The sequence below is a fragment of the Dendrobates tinctorius genome, unplaced genomic scaffold (genome assembly GCF_039654945.1).
Source record: "Dendrobates tinctorius isolate UK_male_01 unplaced genomic scaffold, ASM3965494v1 ptg000223l, whole genome shotgun sequence".
In the NCBI taxonomy this organism is placed as follows: domain Eukaryota; kingdom Metazoa; phylum Chordata; class Amphibia; order Anura; family Dendrobatidae; genus Dendrobates; species Dendrobates tinctorius.
This window is the reverse complement of record NW_027361890.1, coordinates 2734736-2759477: the sequence shown is the minus strand read 5'-3', so window position 1 is coordinate 2759477 and position 24742 is coordinate 2734736. Positions and strand designations below refer to the sequence as shown.

At 44.0% G+C, this 24742-nt stretch overlaps 1 protein-coding gene across 1 annotated transcript in view; it reads left to right on the top strand.

The window, feature by feature from the left end:
* Window positions 1–24742, top strand: part of LOC141059044 (bactericidal permeability-increasing protein-like) — a 203766-nt gene that overhangs the window by 134209 nt on the left and 44815 nt on the right. Inside the window, exon 12 of the mRNA XM_073555254.1 lies at window positions 15049–15091. Coding sequence (XP_073411355.1) covers window positions 15049–15091 — 43 coding nt within the window. The remainder of the gene's footprint in view (window positions 1–15048; window positions 15092–24742) is intronic.

Sequence of the window (24742 nt, the reverse complement as noted above, 5' to 3'; positions counted from 1 at the left end):
CAGTCCATCCGGGAAAAAGTATACACTCACTGGCCACTTTATTAGGTACACCTGTCCAACTGTGTGTTAAGACTTAATTTCTAATCAGCCAATCACATGGCGGCAACTCAGTGCATTTAGGCATGTAGACATGGTCAAGACAATCTCCTGCAGTTCAAACCGAGCATCAGTATGGGGAAGAAAGGTGATTTGAGTGCCTTTGAACGTGGCATGATTGTTGGTGCCAGAAGGGCTGGTCTGAGAATTTCAGAAACTGCTGATCTACTGGGATTTTCACGCACAACCATCTCTAGGGTTTACAGAGAATGGTCCGAAAAAGAAAAAAAATCCAGTGAGCGGCAGTTCTGTGGCCGGAAATGCCATGTTGATGCCAGAGGTCAGAGGAGAATGGGCAGACTGGTTCGAGCTGATAGAAAGGCAACAGTGACTCAAATTGCCACCCGTTACAACCAAGGTAGGCAGAAGAGCATCTCTGAACGCACAGTGTGTCGAACTTTGAGGCAGATGGGCTACAGCAGCAGAAGACCACACTGGGTACCACTCCTCTCAGCTAAGAACAGGAAACTGAGGCTACAATTTGCACAAGCTCATCGAAATTGGACAGTAGAAGATTGGAAAAACGTTGCCTGGTCTGATGAGTCTCGATTTCTGCTGCGACATTCGGATGGTAGGGTCAGAATTTGGCGTAAACAACATGAAAGCATGGATCCATCCTGCCTTGTATCAACGGTTCAGGCTGGTGGTGGTGGTGCCATGGTGTGGGGAATTTTTTCTGGGCACTCTTTGGGCCCCTTGGTACCAATTGAGCATCGTTGCAACGCCACAGCCTACCTGAGTATTGTTGCTGACCATGTCCATCCCTTTATGACCACAATGTACCCAACATCTGATGGCTACTTTCAGCAGGATAATGCGCCATGTCATAAAGCTCGAATCATCTCAGATTGGTTTCTTGAACATGACAATGAGTTTACTGTACTCAAATGGCCTCCTCAGTCACCAGATCTCAATCCAATAGAGCATCTTTGGGATGTGGTGGAACGGGAGATTCGCATCAGGGATGTGCAGCCGACAAATCTGCGCCAACTGTGTGATGCCATCATGTCAATATGGTCCAAAATCTCTGCGGAATGCTTCCAGCACCTTGTTGAATCTCTGCCACGAAGAATTGAGGCAGTTCTGAAGGCAAAAGGGGGTCCAACCCCTTACTAGCATGGTGTACCTAATAAAGTGGCCAGTGAGTGTATATTGACAGTGGTAGATTATGCCACACGGTATCCAGAGGAGGTTGCGTTACCTAACATACTGGCAGAGACGGTGGCGGCCGCCCTGCTCCAGGTTTTCTCACGGGTTGGATTTCCCAGGGAGATTATCTCAGACCAGGGTACCCAGTTTACAGCAGAGGTTACCAACCAACTGTGGAAGCTGTGCGGCATAAAGTCCATTAGAAGCGCCCCATACCACCCGCAAACCAATGGGTTGTGTGAACGCTTTAACGGGACATTAAAACAGCTCATTGGGACTTTTACCAGGACCTACAGGGACTGGGAGAAATTCTTGCCACACCTCCTGTTTGCCTATCGGGAGGTGCCCCAAGAATCCACGGGGTTCTCCCCGTTCGAGCTGGTATACGGGAGACGGGTAAGCGGACCCCTAGACTTAGTGCTAGAACACTGGGAAGGGGAGGGCCTCATAGAAGGGGTACCTATTGTACCCTATGTGCTGGAATTCCAGGACCGCCTACAGGAGCTGACCCAGGTTGTACGTGAGAACCTGCAGGCGACCCAGCGGCACCAGCGCGTATGTTATGATCGGAGGGCCAGAGAGCGCACCTTGGAAATAGGACAGAAGGTCCTGGTGTTAGAGCCCACTAAGCAGAACAAGTTCCAAGCTGCAGGTAGTGGGGAAAATAGCCGACACAACCTATAATGTCGCCGATTGTGACGACCCCAGGGTTATCCGCATGTTCCACGTGAATATGCTGAAGCCCTACCGGGAGCGCCCTGAAGAGGTAGTGGCTATCTGTGCACCTGAGGCAGAGGATTTAGCCAGACTTCCCTTGCCGGATGTCTTTGGGGAAAGGAATCAGTCTAAAACATGGGACCAGGTACACTTGGGTGAAGACCTAGGCCCCCCGGGAGAGACAGCAGGCGGAGGCGTTGTTGAGGCTGCTACAGAGGATGTTTTCAGAGAGACCGGGGTACACTCGCCTGGCACAACACTAGGTTGATACCCAGGATCAGACCCCCCCTGCGACAAAACCCCTTCTGCGTCCCTGAGTCTGTACGAGAGGGGATGCGACAAGAGATACAAGAGATGTTGCGTTTAGAGGTCATTGAAGAGTCAGATAGTCCCTGGGCATCCCCCGTAGTGTTAGTGCCCAAGAAGGATGGGACTACACGGTTTTGTGTAGACTATTGTAAGCTCAATGAGAAAACAGTGACGGATGCATATCCCATGCCGCGTGTGGATGAGTTGTTAGACCAGCTGGCGGGGGCAAAGTATTTGACCACCATTGATCTATGCAAAGGCTACTGGCAGATTCCCCTTAGTCCTGACGCTATTCCCAAGTCGGCATTTGTCACCCCGTTCGGCTTATTTCAGTTTTGAGTTATGCCATTCGGGATGAAGAATGCCCCGGCGACCTTTCTAAAGGCTGGCTGACCGGCTTCTGGATGGTCTCCAGGACTATGCTTGTGTCTACCTGGACGACATCGCCATCTACAGTGCGACATGGGAAGAGCATCTAAATCACCTAGAGACAGTATTGGACAGGATCCACCAGGCCAGAATCACCTTGAACCCAAACAAGTGTCACGTGGGCAAAGCAGAGGTTCAGTATTTAGGGCACTGGGTGGGAAGTGGGAAGCAGCGACCAGAACCAGCCAAGATTGAGGCCATAGCCAAATGGCCCATCCCACGCACTAAAACCCAGGTCATGGCGTTTCTAGGGACAGCGGGGTATTACAGGAAATTCGTTCCCAATTACAGCAGCGTAGCCAAGCCCCTCACTGATTTGACCCGTAAGAACCAACCCCGCCAGGTAACCTGGACCTCAGAGTGTGAGGAAGCCTTCCGCAAACTAAAGAACACCCTCACCAATACCCCTGTATTGGCTGCACCCGATCCAACTAAATGTTTCCTGGTTCACACAGGACTTTTATCCTAAGTCATGTAACTAGGCTTGTTAAAGGGTCAACATTGACTTTTAGGATTGCTACCTCCAATAGGTGGCACTAGAGTTCTAGTCCTCTTCCTCTCTGAAGAGACAATTTGCATAATTAGCTGGTTCACACAGACGCTTCTATGTTTGGATTGGGGGCAGTACTGAGCCAAGTCGGGCCGGACGGCCAAGAACACCCGGTAGCTTACCTGAGTCGGAAACTACTGCCCCGTGAAGTAAGCTATGCGGCCATCGAGAAGGAGTGCCTGGCGGTAGTATGGGCACTCAAAAAGTTGCAACCATATTTGTATGGACGACAGTTTTCCCTCTTAACGGACCATAATCTCCTAGTCTGGCTTAATCGGGTCTCCGGAGACAACGCCAGATTGCTGCGGTGGAGTTTAGCCCTACAACCTCTGGACTTCACCATCCACCACAGACCCGGCAAACAAAACGGTAACGCTGATGGACTAAGTTGACAAATTGAACTTGTACCAACCCCATAAACTTCGGTCATCCCCAAACCGATCCGTTGAGGATCAGACTGTGTATGCCGATCGCGTCGCTGAAAAGGGGAAGCCGTGTTACAGAACCACTCAGCACCCAGAATATGTTGTGCAGTTATATGTATATATAATAGGTTGCATGTGAGATGCATGTCCCTAATGTATCAGCAGTGTCCGCCCTCCCCCCACCTTTGTAATTCCCACAGTAAACATCCGCAGGCTCCGGCCACCTGCGGCTTTTGTAATGCATGTCTGGCCTAACGCTTGTCTATTGGCCGGCCCTCTGTATCTGTGTGATATATTCTGTGTCCTGTGAGTAAAGTGTTGTCAGACTGGAAATATATGGAGAAGCAGTGATCTTTTATATGCGTCCATGCACTCAGAGGAATTCCAGCCAGCGTCCTTCATTCAGACTCCAGCCAACGCAGAGTGGACCTCCGAAAACACGGGGTGGTACTGAAAGAGGTACCCCAGCTTGGATGACCCCGTTACAGTACTTTACAAGGGTTTCTTACAAATAGTTTGCCTTCACGTAGGCATCTTGTGATGGTTACAGGACTCACAGGTAGCTGAAGATCTTCTTCAATCTTCCTGTAGCTAATCATTGGATGCTTTTTTGTCATTATTGTGGTTTTATGAACTATGCGGATGATAGTATTCATTTTCCTTGTCACATGTTTCTGGTTCTGCTTGCCATTTTAAAGCATTGCAAATCTTTTTAGTTAACCAGCCAATTATTTTCTGCAATTCTTTGTATGGTTACCTCTCTCCAATGAACTTTTTGATCAAGGTTCTTTCTCCTTTGGTGCAATGTCTGGAATGACCCATTTTCTTCACTGAGCAATTGCTAAAACCAGCAGTTACAACCCTTACTGCCCTCCTTTAAATAAGGGCCATAATTGACACCTGTTTCGTCACAAAATTAATGGCCTCACTAATTGAACTCCACCCTCCTATTAATTAGAACACCACTTTTCATTAAATGAGTCGAATACACTCAATTAGCATCATGCATGTCATGACTGTTGATTTTGCTGGTTGTCCATTACTCGCCTACACCTAGTCATTAATTTTTCTCCCATGTTGTATCATCTTTAGTGATGGGCAAGCACTAAAACGCTCAGATGCTCATTATTCGGGTCGAGCAAATTGGAATACTCGGGTGTTCAACCCGAGCAACGAGTCCAATGTAAGTCTATGGGAAACTGAGCATTTTTGCCGTGTCCCCCCGGGGTCTTTTTATGGTCTAAAAACATCTGAAATCGATGGGAACAGTGCTCAAATGACATGGGAACATTATGAGGGATACCCTTGGAAGCATTTCTGACTCCCAGGTCACAGCTGTGAACAATGTTGTCAGAGTATTACACCACTTTTATAGGTGCACCCTAAAACATACAAAAGCAAAATCAAAATGGATTTTCATGGGAAATATGTTAAGGAACATCCTTTCCAGGGTAAAGATTTTTATTTAAGGCAAAATAAATAACCCCCAAAAAAATGTTTCCCCACCACTTTGGCTATGTTCACACGTAGCGTTTTTGATGCGTTTTGCAACTTTTCCAATTCTTTGAACCAAGACAAATGCATTCACTGGGAAATGTAATTTTAACATTTTACAACTTTATTTGGCCATGTGGTGTTTGACACATCATCAGACACATCCTGTTTCATTTATGAAGGAGGGACTCGGAAAGTAATAAAGTCTATTTTTATGGGGCCAGCAGTCAGCCCTCACTTTTCTTAGAGAGACATAAGCCAGCTATACCTTGTTGCTCCCATTATTAAACAGTGGGTCCCTTATACTGTTATTGCGTATGCAGTGAGTGGCAGGACTGCACAAAATTTGGTCGCACCCCAACAACCTATTGAACAGATATCATGGATGACCACTTGCAACCAAAGTTTCAAGTATTCATTTGGAACTCCCACACTGTTTGCTTATGTATTGAATGCAGGGCCTGCCTTGCACCAAAGTTACATGCACCCCAATAAGCCTTTGAACCCACATACTGGATGGCCACAGGAAAATCAAGTTCACAATATTTATTTGGTACTCCCATACTCTTTGCTTATGCATTGAATGCAAGGCCCGCCTTGCACCAAACTTACCCACACCTCAATAAGCCTTTGAACCCATGTCCTGGATAGCTACATGAAAACCAAGTTCACATTATTCATTTGGTACTCCCATTATGTTTTCTTATGCAATGAATGCAAGGCCTGCCCTGTACCAAAGTTACATGCACCCCAATGAGCCTTTGAACCCACTTACTGGATGACCACATGAAACCAAATTTCCCATTATTCTGATATTTTTAAGTCACCTAAAGTTTGCTCATGATGTGAATACAAGGTCTGCCCAAAATTTTCACAGACTCTAATCCCCCGAGGAAGGTATTTGGAGGATGGTCTCCAAAAAATGTTTTCCCAGTTTAAAGGAGCAGGTCTCCTATACTTGTAATGCCCATACACTAAGTGTATGTGCTTAAAAACCTTTACCCCTGGGGGTAGGGTACACCCCAACATACTGTGTAAACATTTTTGGAACGGGCATCATAAACACCCTTGAAAAAAATTACTTGGCTGTTGCTTCACAGAACACGTTCACCCTGGTGATCTAGTGGTGGTGTCAGAAGAGACATGGAGGATGGCCTCCGAAAAATGTCTTCCCAGTTTAAAGGAATGGGTCCCCTATACATGTAATACCCATACGCTAAGTGTATGGGCTGAGAAATATTTCCCCCTGGGGGGTACCACTCATCAACCTACTGTGTAAATATTTTTTTTGCTGCCATCATAAACACCCTTGCAAAAAAATATAGTGGCTGTTGCATCACGGAACACATTCACCCTCGTGTTCTAGTGGTGGTGTCTGAAGAGATGTGGAGGATGGCCTCCGAAAAATGTTTTCCCAGTTTAAAGGAGTGGGTCTCTTATACTTGTAATGCCCATGCACTAAGTGTATGGGCTGACAAACATTTCCCCCAGGGGAGGGAACACAACCTACTGTGTTAGCTTTTTTAAAGGGTATCAAAACTTTTACACAATAAGTTGGCTGTTGCATCACGGTTCACGGTCACCATGGTGATCTAGTGGTGGTGGATGATGAGGATGAAGAGAAGGAGGAGAATAACATCAAATAAACAAAATCTGGAAGTGTATACCCATGTGTGGGTGTGAAGAGGTACATGGCACTACACCTCCCAAAAAAAGACACAAAAGGGGAAGAAGCAGTGGTGTCACCCGCAGACAGTTTTCCTGGACCCTGGGGTTCGTCCCACAAAGTCGGGTGCTTTGCTGTCATGTGCCTGATCATGCTGGTGGTAGTCAGGCTGGTAGTTTTCATACCCCTGCTGATGTGGGCATGGCAGGTGGTGCAAATGACCTGTCTGGAGTTATTGGCAGAGTCTTTAAAAATTGTTCTGTTTTTTCAACATGGGATTGAGCACCCGTTCCAAGTGGGATTAAGGTGTTTTTTTATTAATGTGAAAAATATATGTGCAGACATCCAGGGTATTTTTCCACACAACGGTGCCGGATATCTATTTTCTCAATTTGTGGAGAGTCTTTAAAAAAACAACTGGGATGACCTAACAGTTGTACTGCCAACTTCTGCCTTGTTGGTGTTACGAGGAACGGTTGCCCACCTTCTGTCTACGGCCACCACACTGCCACTGCTTCTTCCTGCCTGTTGTGGTGCTATGCCTCCCTCTCCCTGTGTGCTGCTGTCCTCGTTCTGCATGTTCTCCTGCCAGGTTGGATCAGTTACTATATCATACACCAATTCCGCACCCTGGTCCTCCTCTTGACTTTCTGCCAATTGTGTCTCATCATTGTCCACCTCTTGTGACATGTTCCCACCGTCACCTTCGTGTGAACGTGGCTGCTCAAATATTTGGGCATTGCTACATGCGTTCTCATCTTGCCCTGCTTCAAGTAGACCAGGCGAGAGGCCCAAATCTATAAATGGAAAAGTGAACAGCTCTTCTTAGTGTCCAAGTGTGGGATTAGTTGTCTCCTAGCACTTGGCATGGGGGGACAAAGGAGAATCAGAGTGAGGAATATGCGGTCCAGACTCTCGGTTACTCAGACTTGACAGTGTGGAAGACAGAGTGCTGGTGGTGGTGGCAAAGTGAATGAAAGCATTATCCGCTATCTAACATAGTAACATAGTAACATAGTTATTAAGGTTGAAGGGAGACTTTAAGTCCATCTAGTTCAACCCATATCCTATCCTAACTTGCCCTAACATGTTGATCCAGAGGAAGGCAAAAAAAACCCATGTGGCAACAGTAAGCTTCACATTGGGGAAAAAAATTCCTTCCCGACTCCACATACGGCAATCAGACTAGCTCCCTGGATCAACGCAATATTAAGGAGACTAGTGTATATACCCTGTAATATTATACTTTTCAAGAAAGGCATCCAGTCCCTTCTTAAATTTTAGTAGTGAATCACTCATTACAACATCATATGGCAGAGAGTTCCATAGTCTCACTGCTCTTACAGTAAAGAATCCGTGTCTGTGAGTATGCTTAAACCTTCTTTCCTCCAGACGTAGAGGATGCCCCCTTGTCCCCGTCACAGGTCTAAGAGTAAAAAGATCATTAGAAAGGTCTTTGTATTGTCCCCACATATATTTATACATTGTAATAAGATCACCCCTAAGCCTTCGATTCTCCAAACTAAATAACCCCAAGTGTAATAACCTGTCTTGGTATTGCAGACCCCCTAGTTCCCTAATAACCTTGGTCTCTCTTGTCTGCACCCGCTCCAGTTCAGCTATGTCTTTCTTATACACCGGAGACCAGAACTGTACACAGTATTCTAAGTGTGGTCGCACTAGTGACTTATATAGAGGTAAAATTATGTTCTCCTCATGAGCATCTATGCCTCTTTTAATGCATCCCATTATTTTATTTGCCTTTGCAGCAGCTGCTTGACTCTGGCCACTAAATGTGAGTTTATCGTCCACCCATACACCCAGGTCTTTTTCAGTGACTGTTTTGCCCAGTGTTTTACAATTAAGCACATAATTATACAACTTGTTCGTTCTACCCAAGTGCATGACCTTACATTTATCCCCATTAAAGCTCATTTGCCATTTATCAGCCCAAGCTTCTAGTTTACATAAATCCTCCTGTAATATAAAATTGTCCTCCTCTGTATTAATTACCCTGCAGAGTTTAGTGTCATCTGCAAATATTGAAATTCTACTCTCTATGCCCCCTACAAGGTCATTAATAAATATGTTAAAAGAAGCGGGCCCAAAACTGACCCCTGTGGTACCCCACTGCTAACCGTGACCCAGTCCGAGTGTGCTCCATTAATAACCACCCTTTGTTTCCTATCCCTGAGCCAGCTCTTAACCCACCTACACATATTTTCCCCTATCCCCATTGTTCTCATTTTATGTATCAACCTTTTGTGTGGCACCTTATCAAAAGCTTTTGAAAAGTCCATGTACACCACGTCCACTGCATTCCCTTGGTCCAGTCCGGAACTTACCTCCTCATAAAAGCTTATCAGATTAGTCTGACAGGAACGGTCTCTTGTAAACCCATGTTGATATTGGGTCATAAGTTTATTCTTCTCCAGATACTCCAGTATAGTATCTCTTAGAAAACCCTCCAGGATTTTACCCACAGTTGAGGTTAAACTTACTGGCCTATAATTTCCAAGTTCAGTTTTTGTCCCCTTTTTGAATATTGGCACCACATTTGCTATACGCCAGTCCTGTGGTACAGACCCTGTTATTATGGAATCTTTAAAGATTAAAAATAGTGGTCTATCTATGACTGTGCTTAATTCCTGCAGTACTCGGGGGTGTATCCCATCCGGGCCCGGGGATTTGTCAATTTTAGTGATTTGTAGACGCCGCCGTACTTCCCGCTGGGTTAAGTAGGTGACATTTAATGGAGAATTTTTATCCCTGATCATGTTATCCGTCATGGGATTTTCTTGTGTAAATACTGTTGAAAAAAAGTCATTTAGCATATTGGCTTTTTCCTCATCCTCATCCACCATTTCACCCAGACTATTTTTAAGGGGACCAACACTATCATTTTTTAGCTTCTTACTATTTATGTAGTTAAAGAATATTTTGGGATTATTTTTACTTTCTCTGGCAATGAGTCTCTCTGTCTCAATCTTTGCTGTCTTGATTTGCTTTTTACAGAATTTATTTAATCTTCTGTATTTATTTAATGCCTCATCACTACCTACTTGCTTTAATTCTCTAAATGCTTTATTTTTATCTCTTATTGCGCCCCTTACAGCTCTATTTAGCCATAGTGGTTTCCTCCTATTTCTCGCATGTTTATTCCCATACGGTATATATTGTGCACAGGTCCTATTCAGGATGCTAATAAATGTCTCCCATTTTCTTTGTGTATTTTTATGTCTCAGGATATCGTCCCAGTTAATTGCACCAAGATCATCTCTCATCCGTTGGAAATTTGCCTTCCTGAAGTTTAGTGTCCTTGTAACCCCTCTACTACACATCTTATTAAAGGATACATGAAAACTTATTAATTTGTGATCACTATTACCCAAGTGACCCTCAACCCTTACATTTGATATGCGGTCTGGCCTGTTGGTTAATATTAGGTCTAGCAGTGCCCCCCCTCTTGTTGGGTCCTGAACCAGTTGTGAAAGGTAATTGTCTCTCATCGTTGTCAGAAACCTATTACCCTTGCTGGAACTGCAGGTTTCGGTTCCCCAATGTATTTCAGGGTAGTTGAAGTCCCCCATAATAATGACTTCTCCTTGAGTCGCTGCTTCATCTATTTGCTTTATGAGGATATTCTCTGTAGCTTCCATTATTTTTGGAGATTTATAACAAACCCCTATCAGTAATTTATTATTTTTCCCCCCTCCCCTTATCTCTACCCACAGGGACTCTACATTTTCATTAGATTCATATATATTATCACGAAGGATGGGTTTTAAGGATGATTTTACATATAAACACACGCCTCCCCCTCGCTTTTTTGTTCGGTCATTTCTGAACAGACTATAGCCCTGTAAATTAACAGCCCAGTCATGGCTCTCATCCAGCCATGTCTCAGATATCCCCATCATGTCATAATTATGTTCCAACAACATTAACTCCAATTCCTCCATTTTGTTGGCGAGACTTCTGGCATTAGTATACATGCACTTTATGTATCTCTCTGTACCTCTATTCTTTCTTAAATTATTAACTGTTCTAACCCCACCCCCCATGCCACCTCCACCCCCAATGTCATTATTTGTGCCCAGGTCTCTATCTGCACTGTCTTCCCCTCCTATAAAAGGAATACCCTCCCCCCGTCCCTAGTTTAAACACTCCTCCAATTTCTAGCCATTTTCTCCCCCAGCACAGCGGCACCCTCCCCATTGAGGTGCAGCCCGTCCCTAGCGTAGAACCTGTAGCCAACTGAGAAGTCTGCCCAGTTCTGCAGGAACCCAAACCCCTCCTTCCTACACCAATTCCTGAGCCACTTATTAACCTCCCTAATCTCCCGTTGCCTCTCTGGTGTGGCACGTGGTACAGGAAGTATTTCCGAAAATACCACCTTGGAGGTCCTTGCTTTAAGCTTACAGCCTAATTCCCTGAAATCATCTTTAAGGACCTTCCACCTACCTCTAACTTTGTCATTTGTGCCAATGTGCACCATGACCGCTGGATCCTCTCCAGCCCCTCCCAGTAATCTGTCAACCCGATCAGTGATGTGTCGGACTCGAGCGCCAGGTAGGCAGCACACCGTTCGACGATCCCTGTCTTTGTGACAGATTGCCCTATCTGTTCCCCTAATAATTGAGTCTCCCACTACCAGAACCTGTCTGGCCTGCCCTGCTCTCCTATTTCCCCCCTTACTGGAGCAGACACTCCTCCGGCTTTCAGAGGACATGCCTTGCTGCAGCAGTGCTACTCCTGCACTAACACTCCCCTCATCTGCCAACTTAGCAAACTTATTGGGGTGTGCCAGATCAGGACTAGCCTCCCTGGTGCTCTTCCCTCTACCCCGCCTTCTAACTGTCACCCAGCTAGCTGCTTCATTGTCCTGCAGCTCCAACCTAGCATCCCCCCCCTCATCTATCCCATTGAGCGTCTGCTCAGTGAGCAGAAGACTCCTTTCCATATTGTCTATGGATCTCAGTGTTGCCAGCTGCACATTTAGATCCAGTATCTGGGCTTCCAAATGCACAACGTGCTCACATCTCGCACAGCAGTATGCACCCACGACCGGCTGTTCAAGGATTTCATACATGCGGCAAGACGTGCACTGGATGGCATTGGCAATAGTGGAGCACATCCTAATGGGGATTGCACCAGACAATAAGATAAGCAAAAATAAATTAAAAAAAAAAAAAAAAAAAAAAGTATTAATATAACAGCAATTCAGTAAGACCTCCCTTGGAAACTCCCTGAATCTAAAGTCACTGAATTTCAAGTCACACACTTACCACAGTTCGCACTTACGCTCAGGTCACACTCAGCTCGTTCACACTCGCTCAGGAAGAAGATTTAAAAGAGTTTTTTTTTTTTTCCCCTTTTACCAGCACACCACCTTGCTGCTCAATGCACTTCCAAAAGGAGGAAGGTCTAGCCAACAACCTTTTGACACTGCTCTGGGTTCAATAGTAGTGTTCTGCGGTCCCCGAGTAATTCAGACAGGAAGGTCAGGCAAGAACATGTGGGTGTTTGTTGTATCACAATTTCAGCTTGCACCACCACCATCACCTCCACTTCCCCGTCCCTTGCCACGAACCTTGCCCACTTTAAATGGACTACAATATATTCCACGCTCACTGCAAATGGCTGAATTGGGAGCGAACTTATATGTGATCTGTGTGCGGGAAAACCACATTTTAAAATATTTAGACAGTGGGTAAAATTTTTTTTTTTGATTTTAGCAAACTGGTGTCAATATCTAGGGTAAAACACAGCAATAACAGTTGAAAGGAGGCCTGAAATTCCACAATTTGTAGCCCACAAATGGATGAGGCATCTTACCGAGATACCACACTGTTCAATATGTGGCCTGTATTTTTTGTTTTTTAACGGCAACAATGTATAGAACTGGGGACACAGACAACAAAAACAGTTGAATGGTGTCATTAAATGCCACAATTTGTAGCCCACATATAGACGAGGTGTGTGACAGAGATACCGCACTGTAAAATATGTGTCCTATATTTTTATTTTTTTACAGCAAAATAGTATACAAGAAAAGAAAACAGAACAGAGCCGACCATATAGTCCAAAAATATATAAATTCTTTATTGTACAGTACTGATAATAAAATCCAGGCCAAAAACACTGTTCAATATGTGGCCTGTAGTTTTGGTTTTTTAAACGCAAAATAGTGTATAGAACTAGGGTAGCAGACAGGAAAAACAGTTGAAAGGAGGTCTCAAATGCCACAATTTGTAGCCCACAGATAGATGAGGCATCGGACGGAGATAGCCCACTTTCAAATAACTGGCCTGTATTTTTTTTCCCCCTGCTAAATTGTGTCAATAAGTAGGCTAAGACACAACAAAAATAATTCTATGGAGGCCTGAAATGGCACAATTTTGAGCGCAATGTTATGCGATCTGTGTGGCGGACAAAACCCAGTGTAAAATATTTGCCCTGTAGCTAAATATTTTTTTGCCAGCTAAATATTTTTTGGGCAGCAAAATGGTGTCAAGAAATTATATAAGACACTCCAAATAATTTTTACAGTACCACAAAAATGGTAGATTTTTCTGCGCACTCAGATATTATGGCTGGGATGGGAAAACTCGTTTAAAATAGATGGATTTTCACACTGCACTATGAAAAGGATTTGGCTGTATTCTGCAGCGTCATCAAGCAAAAGGTGATATAAAGGGGGCTCAGGATTAAAATGCAAAGAAAAATATTCCTGCCCACTGATACCTGGGGCTATATATATATAGATAGATAGATAGATAGATAGATACGGTCAATATATGCAATAGGCAGCAGCAGCAGACAGTAATGGAATGGACTCTCTTGATGTATGCAATGAAGTATGCCACATACAATGCCTGCCTGCTACTGATATCTATAAACCCACAGACACTCCCTGCCTACCTAGCACCACAATCTATATACTCTGTAATTAGTGCTTAGAAGAACTGTTGATTAAGCTGGATTTGTGTGTTCTATTATCTAAATTATACCCCCCAAATCTGACCCTATCTCGGCAGCATCTCTCCCTACACTGTCTGATTCCTGAGGTGACTGTGATGAGTAGGGCAGTGGCAGATCTCATATAGACCTGATGATGCTGTGTGGCCAGCCAATCACTGTAATACCACAACCAAGATGGTTGCGGCATGACAGTGCATGGCAGACAATCCCTGCATGTTGATTAGTGCTTTAAAGAGCATCAAACATGCAAGGTGGGGACCAGAGCACCCGCTGAAAATCCTGGAAATGCTCGGTGCATTACCGAGTATGCTCGCTCATCACTAATCATCTTTAGTGCAAAAAACAGTAAAAAAAACATATTAGTGATGTTAAATTGCTCTTATTTTGCACTTAACTATTTTTATAAAAATTGGTCCTTTTTATTAGACATTTTATGCAACTTGGATGCTCTAAATATAAAATGTGAAATGACTGCAAAAGACCACCTATCCTGAGTCTGAGATCCATGGAGGCACTTTGTAATGCTGATAATTCCAAAGTTAAAGGGAATCTGTCACCTATTTTTTCGAGTATCAGCTGCTGACACCGCCATCAGGGGCTTATCTACAGCATTCTGTAATGCTGTAGATAAGCCCCCGATGTAACCTGAAAGATAAGAAAAATTAGTTATATTATACTCACCCAGGGGCAGACCGGGTCAGGTTTTGGTCCAATGGTTGTCGCGGTCCGTTCCGGCACCTCCCATCTTCTAACGGTGACTTCATCTTCTTTGCTTCTCGTCGTGGCTCCTGCGCAGGCATTGGACCTTTCCTGGTGCCTGCGCACTGCAGAACTCTGCTCTGCCCTCAACAGGGCAGAGCAGTGCACCTGTGCAGGAGCCACGACAGGAAGCAAAGAAGAGGACGTCACTGTTAGAAGATGGGAGGCGCCGGACCGAACCGCGACACCCGTCGGACCAAAACTGGACCCGGACCACCCCTGGGTGAGTATAATATCTCATTTTTCTTATCTTTCAGGTTACATCGGCGGCTTATCTACAGCATTACAGAATGCTGTAGATAAGCCCCTGAAGGTGGTGCCGGCAGCTGATACTCGAAAAAATAGGTGACAGATTCCCTTTAAAATCTATTCGTTGCACTAGAATAAAGTCTGCGCATATCCTTGGCGTCATGATATATTGTTGCTTTCAAATTAATGTTTCAGGTCATGTTTTTTTATTTTAAATTCAGATTTAAGTTCCAGGATTTTAGAAGTTCTGTCGGCCATGTTGATGTAAGTATACAGAATAACTATTTTTTTAACATTGAAAAAGGTAATAATCCAAAAAAAGAGAGACAAAAATGTGAACATACAATCCCATAAAAGCTTAATTTTATGGGGGTACTAAAGTTAAAACACACAAAGAATAGCCAAGTGTAAAGTGTAAAACTGTGTATTCACAGTTTTTTGTGAGTCTCTAACCTTTTGCAGGTTAGTTTATTAGGTCTCTATCATTTGAAGGTTAGTTTTTTAAGGGACATGCACATCCAGTGGGGAGCCATATTTAAAACCCACGTTTGGTGAATACTAGGCATGTCAGAAAGAGCAAATGATAGCTCATCAACCATAAATTTTTCTATGTGACCATCCAGATGTATCCAACCATTCAACATCAGAGACACTCTCACAAATCATTTAACCATATGCTCACTCTTTCTATCTTCCTTCTCCTAGTTGCAGGAGACATTGCTCCCAACCCTGGTCCCCCATATTATAGAAAGTCAAACCCCCCAACTGCTACACTCAGAAACCCCTCTAATCTTATTAACCCTCCGTCAGGCGCAATAGATCTGACAGGCACACAGTAATTAGTTTCACTTCTCTCTCCTTGCCCACTTATCAGAAAACCCCACCCCTCCTAGTTATCTCCTGACTCTACAGGCTCTGTGAAACCTGATATTACAGTGACTCAGCAGACCTTCTAGTGAGCAGATATCAACACTTTGGCTTCTCAGGCACATTGCGCCTGATTTCAACACAAATTGAAAGGTTAGTATTTTCTTTTTTTATTCATCACGATTGTGTATTTAGCTTGTTTTATGAAGGATTAATGCTAAGTTAGTGTACATAAGTACTGTTTTCTTAGACAAAAGGAGGGTGGCTTCTAAGGCACATTGCGCCCTAACACATACTCTTTCTCTCTTGCTTCAGATTTTCTGCTGCAATGGCCAGAAAACAGTATGATTCATCTAAACCCCTTCATTTAGAAGAAATGAAGATTTTTTTGTTAGAAGATGATGAGGAAGAACCAGCAGTAACTGAGGATTTAGAGGAATCTAGTGACATTTCATCTGAAGATGAGGTAGCAGAATGTAACACTGATTCTGGAACAGAGCAGGATGGTGATGACACTGATACAGAGGAAACAGACACAGATCTAGCTTATTATTTGGGCAAAGATAAAAATACAAAGGACGTCCCAAGGACGTTCCAGAACAAACACCGACTCTACCACCTTCTAAAAGACGCAGTTGTACTACCTGCTCATTTGTATCTGGTTTCAGAAGGCTTTCTAAATATGACTGCAAAATATGTAAAGAATGAATCTGCCTTTCCCATGCAACTTTCGTCTGCCAGCCTTGCTTTTCTAAGTGTACCTGTGCTGCTTCTGCTGCAATTGAAACCACTGAAGATGAGTAGAAAATAATTAAGTAACATCTAAGTGCAATATCCTTTAAGTTTTTTTCCATAATTTTATATTTAAGCAATAGTTAAGTAAAGATAACTGGAGCCTATTTGGCGGTACTACCGAAAAGTGGTACTTTTAGTTTTAATAAGTTTATGGTTAATAAATGTTTTTTTTTGCATCTGATTTGGTGTAATCTCTTTTAATACATTCCTATGAAGGTCACTGACTACTTCTATAGTCCTGAAATTGAAATATGTAGCTACTATAGGTGGTTTTCTGACCTGTGCTTGTCAGGCACATTGCGCATGAACTGAGGAGAATCTATATTGCGCCTGACGGAGGGTATATATTCCCTGCCTGCCATCTGTCTCTCTTAATTGTGCCCTTTGGAATTCTCGCTCAGTGTGTAACAAACTCTCCTTCATTCATGACTTCTTCCTTTCTAATTCTCTTAACCTTCTGTCTCTTACTGAAACCTGGATCCAGCAGTCAGACACTACCGCTGCTGCTGCTCTTTCATATGGTGGACTACACTTCTCTCATACCCCAAGATCAGACAATAGAGCAGGTGGAGGCGTTGGTCTGCTCCTATCACCAAAATGTACCTTTCAGGTTATCCCTCAAGTACCCTCACTTGTCTTCCCTTCTTTTGAGGTCCTTGCCGTCAGACTCTACACCCCCTTATTGATGCGAGTGGCGGTGGTATATCATCCTCCTGGCCCCTCCCATCAGTTCCTGGATCATTTTGCCACTTGGCTTCCATATTTTTTCTCCTGTGACATCCCTACCCTCATCATGGGCAATTTCAACATCCCCATTGCTCTTCCCCTCTCCCCATCTGCTACTCACCTTTTATCTCTAACCTCCTCGTTTGGCCTTTTGCAGCTTACTAATTCTCCAATGCATGAAGATGGAAACTCCCTCGACTTGGTCTTCTCTCGGCTTTGTGCAGTGGATGATATTGCAAACTCCCCTCTCCCGCTCTCTGACCACAACCTTCTTTGATTTTCTATCAAGAACTGCCAGGCTGCTCAGGTTACCCCCACTGTCCATATTTATAGAAACATACAGGCCATTAACACCCAGAAACTTATGAAGAACTTGCAGTCTTCATTGGCCCCTATCTCCTCCCTCTCATGTCCTCATTCTGCATTGAAGCATTACCATGAAACACTTCAAAGTGCCCTGGATGAATTTGCACATCCTATACATAGAACACCACAACACAGACAGCGACAACCCTGGCACACCCTGCAAACATGTTTCCTGCAGCGGTGCTCCAGGTGCGCCGAACGTCTGTGGAGAAAATCCAACCTACCCGAAGATTTCATCCATTATAAGTTTATGCTTCGAACATACCACACTGCCCTTCACCTCTCAAAACAAACCTATTTCAACACCCTCATCACCTCACTGTCCAATAACCCTAAACATCTCTGACACTTTTCATTCTCTACTCAACCCAAAAGTACAAGCCCCAACCATGGAGCTTCGAGCTGATGATCTGGCCAATTTCTTCAAAGAAAAAATTGACCAGATCCGACAGGAAATTATCTCCCAATCACCTCATACCATGCACTGTCCTCCCTCCCCCACTGCATCTTGCTCTCTCTCTGATTTTGAACCAGTCACAGAAGAAGAAGTAAGCAGGCTCCTTGCATCTTCTCGCCCAACCACTTGCACCAGTGACCCATTTCCGTCACATCTACTCCAGTCCCTTTCCCCTGCTGTCACCCCTCACCTAACTAAAATATTTAACCTCTCTCTCTTCTGGTATCTTTCCCTCCTCATTTAAGCATGCCATCATACATCCACTACTTAAAAAACCATCCCTCGACCAAAACTGTGCCGCTAACTATAGACCTGTCTCTAATCTTCCCTTTATATCTAAACTCCTGGAACGTCTGGTCCACTCCTGTCTTATCCGCTATCTCTTTGATAACTCTCTTCTCGACCCTCTCCAATCCGGTTTCCGCTCTTTACACTCTACTGAAACTGCCCTCACTAAAGTCTCTAATGATCTACTAACAGCTAAATCAAATGGCCATTGCTCCATGCTAATTCTCTTGGATCTCTCTGCAGCAATCGACACTGTGGATCATCAGCTCCTCCTCACTATGCTCCGTTCCATTGGCCTCAAGGACACCGTTCTCTCCTGGTTTTCCTCCTATCTCTGACCGCTCCTTTACTGTATCTTTTGCTGGCTCCTCCTCTCATCTTCCCCTTACTGTTGTTATTCCTCAAGGATCAGTCCTAGGCTCCCTCCTCTTCTCTTTGTACACTGCCCCTATTGGTCAAACAATCAGTAGATTTGCTTTCCAGCACCATCTCTATGCTGATGACACCCAATTATATGCTTCTTCTCCTGACATCACACCTGCCTTTCAAGAAAACACCAGCAATTGTCTAAACGCTGTGTCTAACATCATGTCCTCACTATATCTGAAACTGAACCTGTCAAAGACTGAACTCCTTGTGTTTCCTCCCGCTACTAATGTACCTATACCAGACATTGCCATTTCCATGTGTGGTTACACTATTACTCCCCAGCAACATGCCCAATGTCTTGGGGTCATACTTCACTCCGAGCTTTCCTTCGTCCCCCACATACGATCACTGTCCCGCTCTTGTTATCTGCACCTCAAAAGCATTTCTAGAATTCGACCTTTTCTTACTTTTGACTCCGCAAAAACTCTTACTGTTTCTCTTATTCATTCTCGTCTCGACTATTGTAACTCTCATCTAATCGGTCTCCCTCTTACCAAACTCTCCCCCCTCCAATCTGTCTTGAATGCTGCTGCCAGGATCATATTCCTCGCCAATCATTACACCGGTGCCTCTAATAATAATAATAATAATCTTTATTTATATAGCGCCAACATATTCCGCAGTGCTTTACAGTTTAACAGTTTCAAAACACAAGTCTACCTCTACCTCTCTCTGCCTCTACCTTGTGCCAGTCATTACACTGGCTACCCATCCACTCCAGAATCCAGTACAAACTTATTACCCTCACCCACAAAGCACTCCACGGCTCAGCACCACCCTACATCTCCTCCCTCGTTTCAGAATACCATCCTACCCGCGCCCTCCATTCTGCTGATGACCTGAGGTTAGCATCCACAATAATCAGAACTTCCCACTCCCGTCTCCAAGACTATACACGTGCTGCGCCAATTCTTTGGAATGCACTTCCCAGGTCAATACGATTAGTCCCCAATCCCCACAATTTTAAGCTTGCCCTGAAAACACATTTATTCAGACTGGCCTACCGCCTCAACACATTAACCTAATCTATCCCTGCGTGGCACAGACAAAAGTTTTTACCATAACCAGGTTCCCCGCATCATGTTCCCACATGCTTTATGCATCCATTAGGCCTGTTTCACACTTGCTTTTTTTTGCAGCGCGTTTTTCCCGCAAAAAAACGCATTGAAAAACGCATACAAAAGCATACAACTGCTGCGTTTTTTTCAAGCATTTTTATGAGCATGCATGAAAAAAACGCAGCGTTTTTATGCGTTTGTATGCGTTTTTAGTGCGTTTTTACCGCGTTTGCGGTTTTTTCCAACATTAGGTGGCCCCTCACACTAACCCAAACCATGACTTTACTAACCCTAACCCTGACCCTAACCCTAACCCTGACCCTAACTCTAACCCTAACCCTAACCCTTAACCAAACCATACTTAACCCTAACCCTGACCCTAACCCTTAACCAAACCATACTTAACCTTAACCCTAACCCTAACCCTGACCCTAACCCTAACCCTAACCCTGACCCTAACCCTTAACCAAACCATACTTAACCCTAACCCTGACCCTAACCCTGACCCTAACCCTAACCCTAACCCTGACCCTAACCCTTAACCAAACCATACTTAACCCTAACCCTGACCCTAACCCTGACCCTAACCCTTAACCAAACCATACTTAACCCTAACCCTGACCCTAACCCTAACCCTAACCCTGACCCTAACCCTAACCCTAACCCTTAACCAAACCATACTTAACCCTAACCCTGACCCTAACCCTTAACCAAACCATACTTAACCTTAACCCTAACCCTAACCCTGACCCTAACCCTAACCCTAACCCTAACCCTGACCCTAACCCTTAACCAAACCATACTTAACCCTAACCCTGACCCTAACCCTGACCCTAACCCTAACCCTGACCCTAACCCTTAACCAAACCATACTTAACCCTAACCCTGACCCTAACCCTAACCCTAACCCTGACCCTAACCCTTAACCAAACCATACTTAACCCTAACCCTGACCCTAACCCTAACCCTAACCCTGACCCTGACCCTAACCCTAACCCTAAACCCCCTTAACTAACCCTAACTTTACCCAAACCCCTAAATTCCATTGTCTAAACTAATGGTAAAAAAAAAAACGCATGTGCAAAAAAACGCATACATAAGCATGCCAATGCGCACATATGCTCACCATAGACTTATAATGGGTGTCTTGCTGTAAAAAAACGCATGCGTTTTTTTGAGGCAAATCGGACGCACAAAAAATGCAACAAGTTGCATTTTGTGCGCCCGAGCGCATACCGCAAAAAAACGCATGCGCGGTAAAACGCGTACAAACGCATGTGTATGCGCACATAAGCGCATCCCATGCAAAGTATAGGAAAAAAACGCATGCGCTATTTAGCGCTAAATTACCGCGAAAAAAAAACGCAAATGTGAAACCAGCCTTAGCCCTCTGTGTCTGTACTGTTACAGACTTAACATTATGGCTGGTCCATACAATCAGGGCAACTGTTACCACCCACCTTTCGTGTCTCCCTTTTTTTCCTCATAGATTGTAAGCTTGCGAGCAGGGCCCTCATTCCTCTTGGTATCTGTTATGATCTATGCGATTATTGTTATTCTGTAATGTCTATTGTCTGTACAAGTCCCCTCTGAAATGTAAAGTGCTGAGGAATATGTCGGCGCTATAGAAATAAAAATAATTATTATTATTATTAATATCATCCATAGTCCCCTGATGTACCATAAGTATGGGGATGCTAAAAAGAGAGAAAAATATCAGCTCACTTTCTCAATGGATACCACGCAAGGAAACTTGCAGTGCTGCAGTTAGGAAACTATTCGTAGAAGTAGAAAAATATCCAGCGTGTTGAATAAAAGTCCGAAGTCTTTATCGAAGAATTAAAGAGTCAGACCAGTTTACATGGCCAGAAAAAATGTGCAAATCGAGTATACGCATTTCAGAATTTAATCCTTATTTATTGCATACTATTTTAACACTGAATAGATTTTTATGTCATGTCCTGTGCAGTCATGTGGTATAGAACCACCAATTACATGTCACAAGTTCTTACTTACACAAGTGAAACTTTAACGATACATATAATACATGGTACAAATTCATTACAACCAAATTCATTCATTGACAATCATAATAAAATTTAGCTGATCCATATATTTTCCTATTTTTCACATAACAGTTCATCCTTTTCTCCATTCTCAATTCAATATCTTGGAGTTTAATTCATGCTGTAGGGCTCAATTAACCAAACATCATGTCAGGTGGAAGGAAAAAAAAAAAAAAGAAAAAAAAATTAAATATATATAGAAATAATTTATACAAATATATCACAATTTTAGTTTGCAATATTAATAATGATATATTAAATCATGTTTGTTATTAAATCCTTGAGGGATTCTAGTATTTAATTCAAATATCCACCAAACTTCTTGATTAAAAAGTTTGTTATGTAAATCTCCTCCTCTCAAAGGTTTCTTAATTTTTCTATACCTGTAATAATGCAGGCTGTAGTATCTCCATTGTGTTTTTGACTTAACTGTCTAGCGGCAGCTGAGCATTTATTAGTTAATTTTTGCTCACTGAACCTGATAAATGTCTCCTGATGAGAGTTTTCAATGTGTTGGTGGAAGAGAGAGAAATGAAATAGAAAATCAGACTTTTTTCAGGTCATCGTTATACTGTTAATAACGGCGATCGCAACACCAGGGACGGTAAAAACCGACCCGAATCATGTTCTCTAGTGGTCTCAGCTACCCCTGGTAGCTGAGACTCTGGAGAAATTCTGATTCTGGGAGCACTATACCCTTATTCCTCAGCGCCGTTAAAAAATGGCGCTGTGGCATAAGTACCCTTATGTGCTGCCATTATAAGGTGTATTAGTGGTCGTTAAGGGTTTAACAAAGACTAATTGAAGATTCCATCCACTACTATTGCTAAGGTTAGAGACTCACAGTAAACTGTGAACCTTTTCTACCTTTATTTCATTACTTATCTATACCGTAGTGACTAGATATTACGGAGTAAGGGAGAGATGAAGGATAGGGTGATGCAGATTGTTGGCTGTGTTTGGTCTCTTATTGAGACACATATGTTCACACAGTTTTACACTTTACACGGGGCTTTTCTTGGTGTGTTTTAACTTAAGTACCCCAATAAAATTAACATTTTAAGGGATTGTACATTCACATACACAAGTATTACCCCATATCTTTTTTCTTTAGAAAAAAGAACCCCATGGCAACAGGGGATGAGGATGATCTGATATGACCTTTAGCCAGGCCTCTCTGGATCAGAGATATTATAGAGTCTGCTTTTAGGCAGCTTGGCACCAGGGACAAGATTTATGGTGCAATCATAAGGATGATGGGGAGAGAGCTCTTAGCACCCCTGCTCTGAGAACACGTCCCCAAAATCCGACAGGTAACTCAACATAGACTGGGTATCCACCCTAGAAAACCGGGTACCCAAGCAGTGTCCTTGACAATACCCATTCCATTTTACTACTTCCTGAGTCTGCCAATCAATCACATTATTATGCAGAGCAAGCCAAGAAAGTCACAGTAACACAGGGGAGGGCAGACCCTCTAGCACATAAGTCTATCACCTCAGAGTACATATCCCCCACCTGAAGCCATAAGTCTCGGTCTACTTCAGTAAGATACCCTTGTCTTAGGGGACGGAGTCGATGGTGATTATGGGTGTGGGTCTGGACAGAGTATGTGGATTGTGACCTTGGACCTAGACAAACTTAATGTTGATCAAATTAAACTCTGCCAACAGTTCAGAAATGCAGTTACATCCACCTTATACCCATCCAGGTGGATTACAGCCGGTAGGAAAAATTGTGTCCTACCCACGGATGTGATGAGGACACCTGGGTTGCTAACCTCCCTGTAATCAGGCCACCTAGCAGTTGTTTACTATGTAATTGGGAGGGACATGTGACCACAAAGTGGCTCTTTTTACCACAATAGAAACACACTCCCCTTTATGCCGGACAACAGGCAGTTTACCAGAGTGAGGTGCCACACCCTCCTGCATGGGTTTCTCAGAAGGCCCAGTACTGACCTCACTTGACCCCGAACCTCCGTCACACAGAGGTGACTCCCTATGTCTCTGGCGAAGATGTCGATCAACCCGGATCATCAGAGACATGGCTGCCTTCAGAGAGACTGGAGTCTCATAAAGGGCTAAAGCATTTTCACTCTTACTGTAAGCACCTCACAGAACTGACTACGGAGCGCAGGCTTATTCTACTTAGTGTCTATGGCCCACCTCCAAAACTCAGAGCAATACTCCTCCACTGGCCGGTCTCATTGCTGAAGTTGGTGCAGTGTGCTAAGGAGATGCGATTGGGGTCATTATATATAAGGCCCAGTGCCAGAAAAAGTTCCTCTACTGACTGAAGCAACTGAGAGTAAGATGGGAGAGAAAATGCCCATGCTTGGGATCCCCCTGGAGGAGCGAGATTACTATCCCCACATGTTGCCACTCTGTACCTGAGGAAACCAGATTTAAACTGAAGTATAGTTAGGCCTCCTGGAACACAGAAAACTTGTCATGCCCCCAGAGAACCTGTCAGGCAAAGCGATCTTGGGCTCCACTATGGTTTGCCTGAGAGATAAGAGTCCCACACCAGATGTATTAGAATGCTGCAATAGCATGTGTACATCTGCCACCTCTAGACTGAATTGCCACATTTGCCCTGTCAGAGCAGCGATTGGATCCATAATGAATCAGAAAAAATGGTTACGTCAGAGCTGTGACAACACAACTGTCGGGTGAACAGGGGGCTCCTTCACTGTCTCGAACACTAGGGGGTGCCCTAGCTCGCCCTATTCCCCATGATACTTCTGAAGGTGAAGATACCAGGGCCTCCACTCTTAACTTATCCCCTGAGTCAGCCCTCCGTCTGTTCTCTTCCCTCACCCAGGGAAGAAGGGTGCTACTGTGCACCGTAGTACACCAAC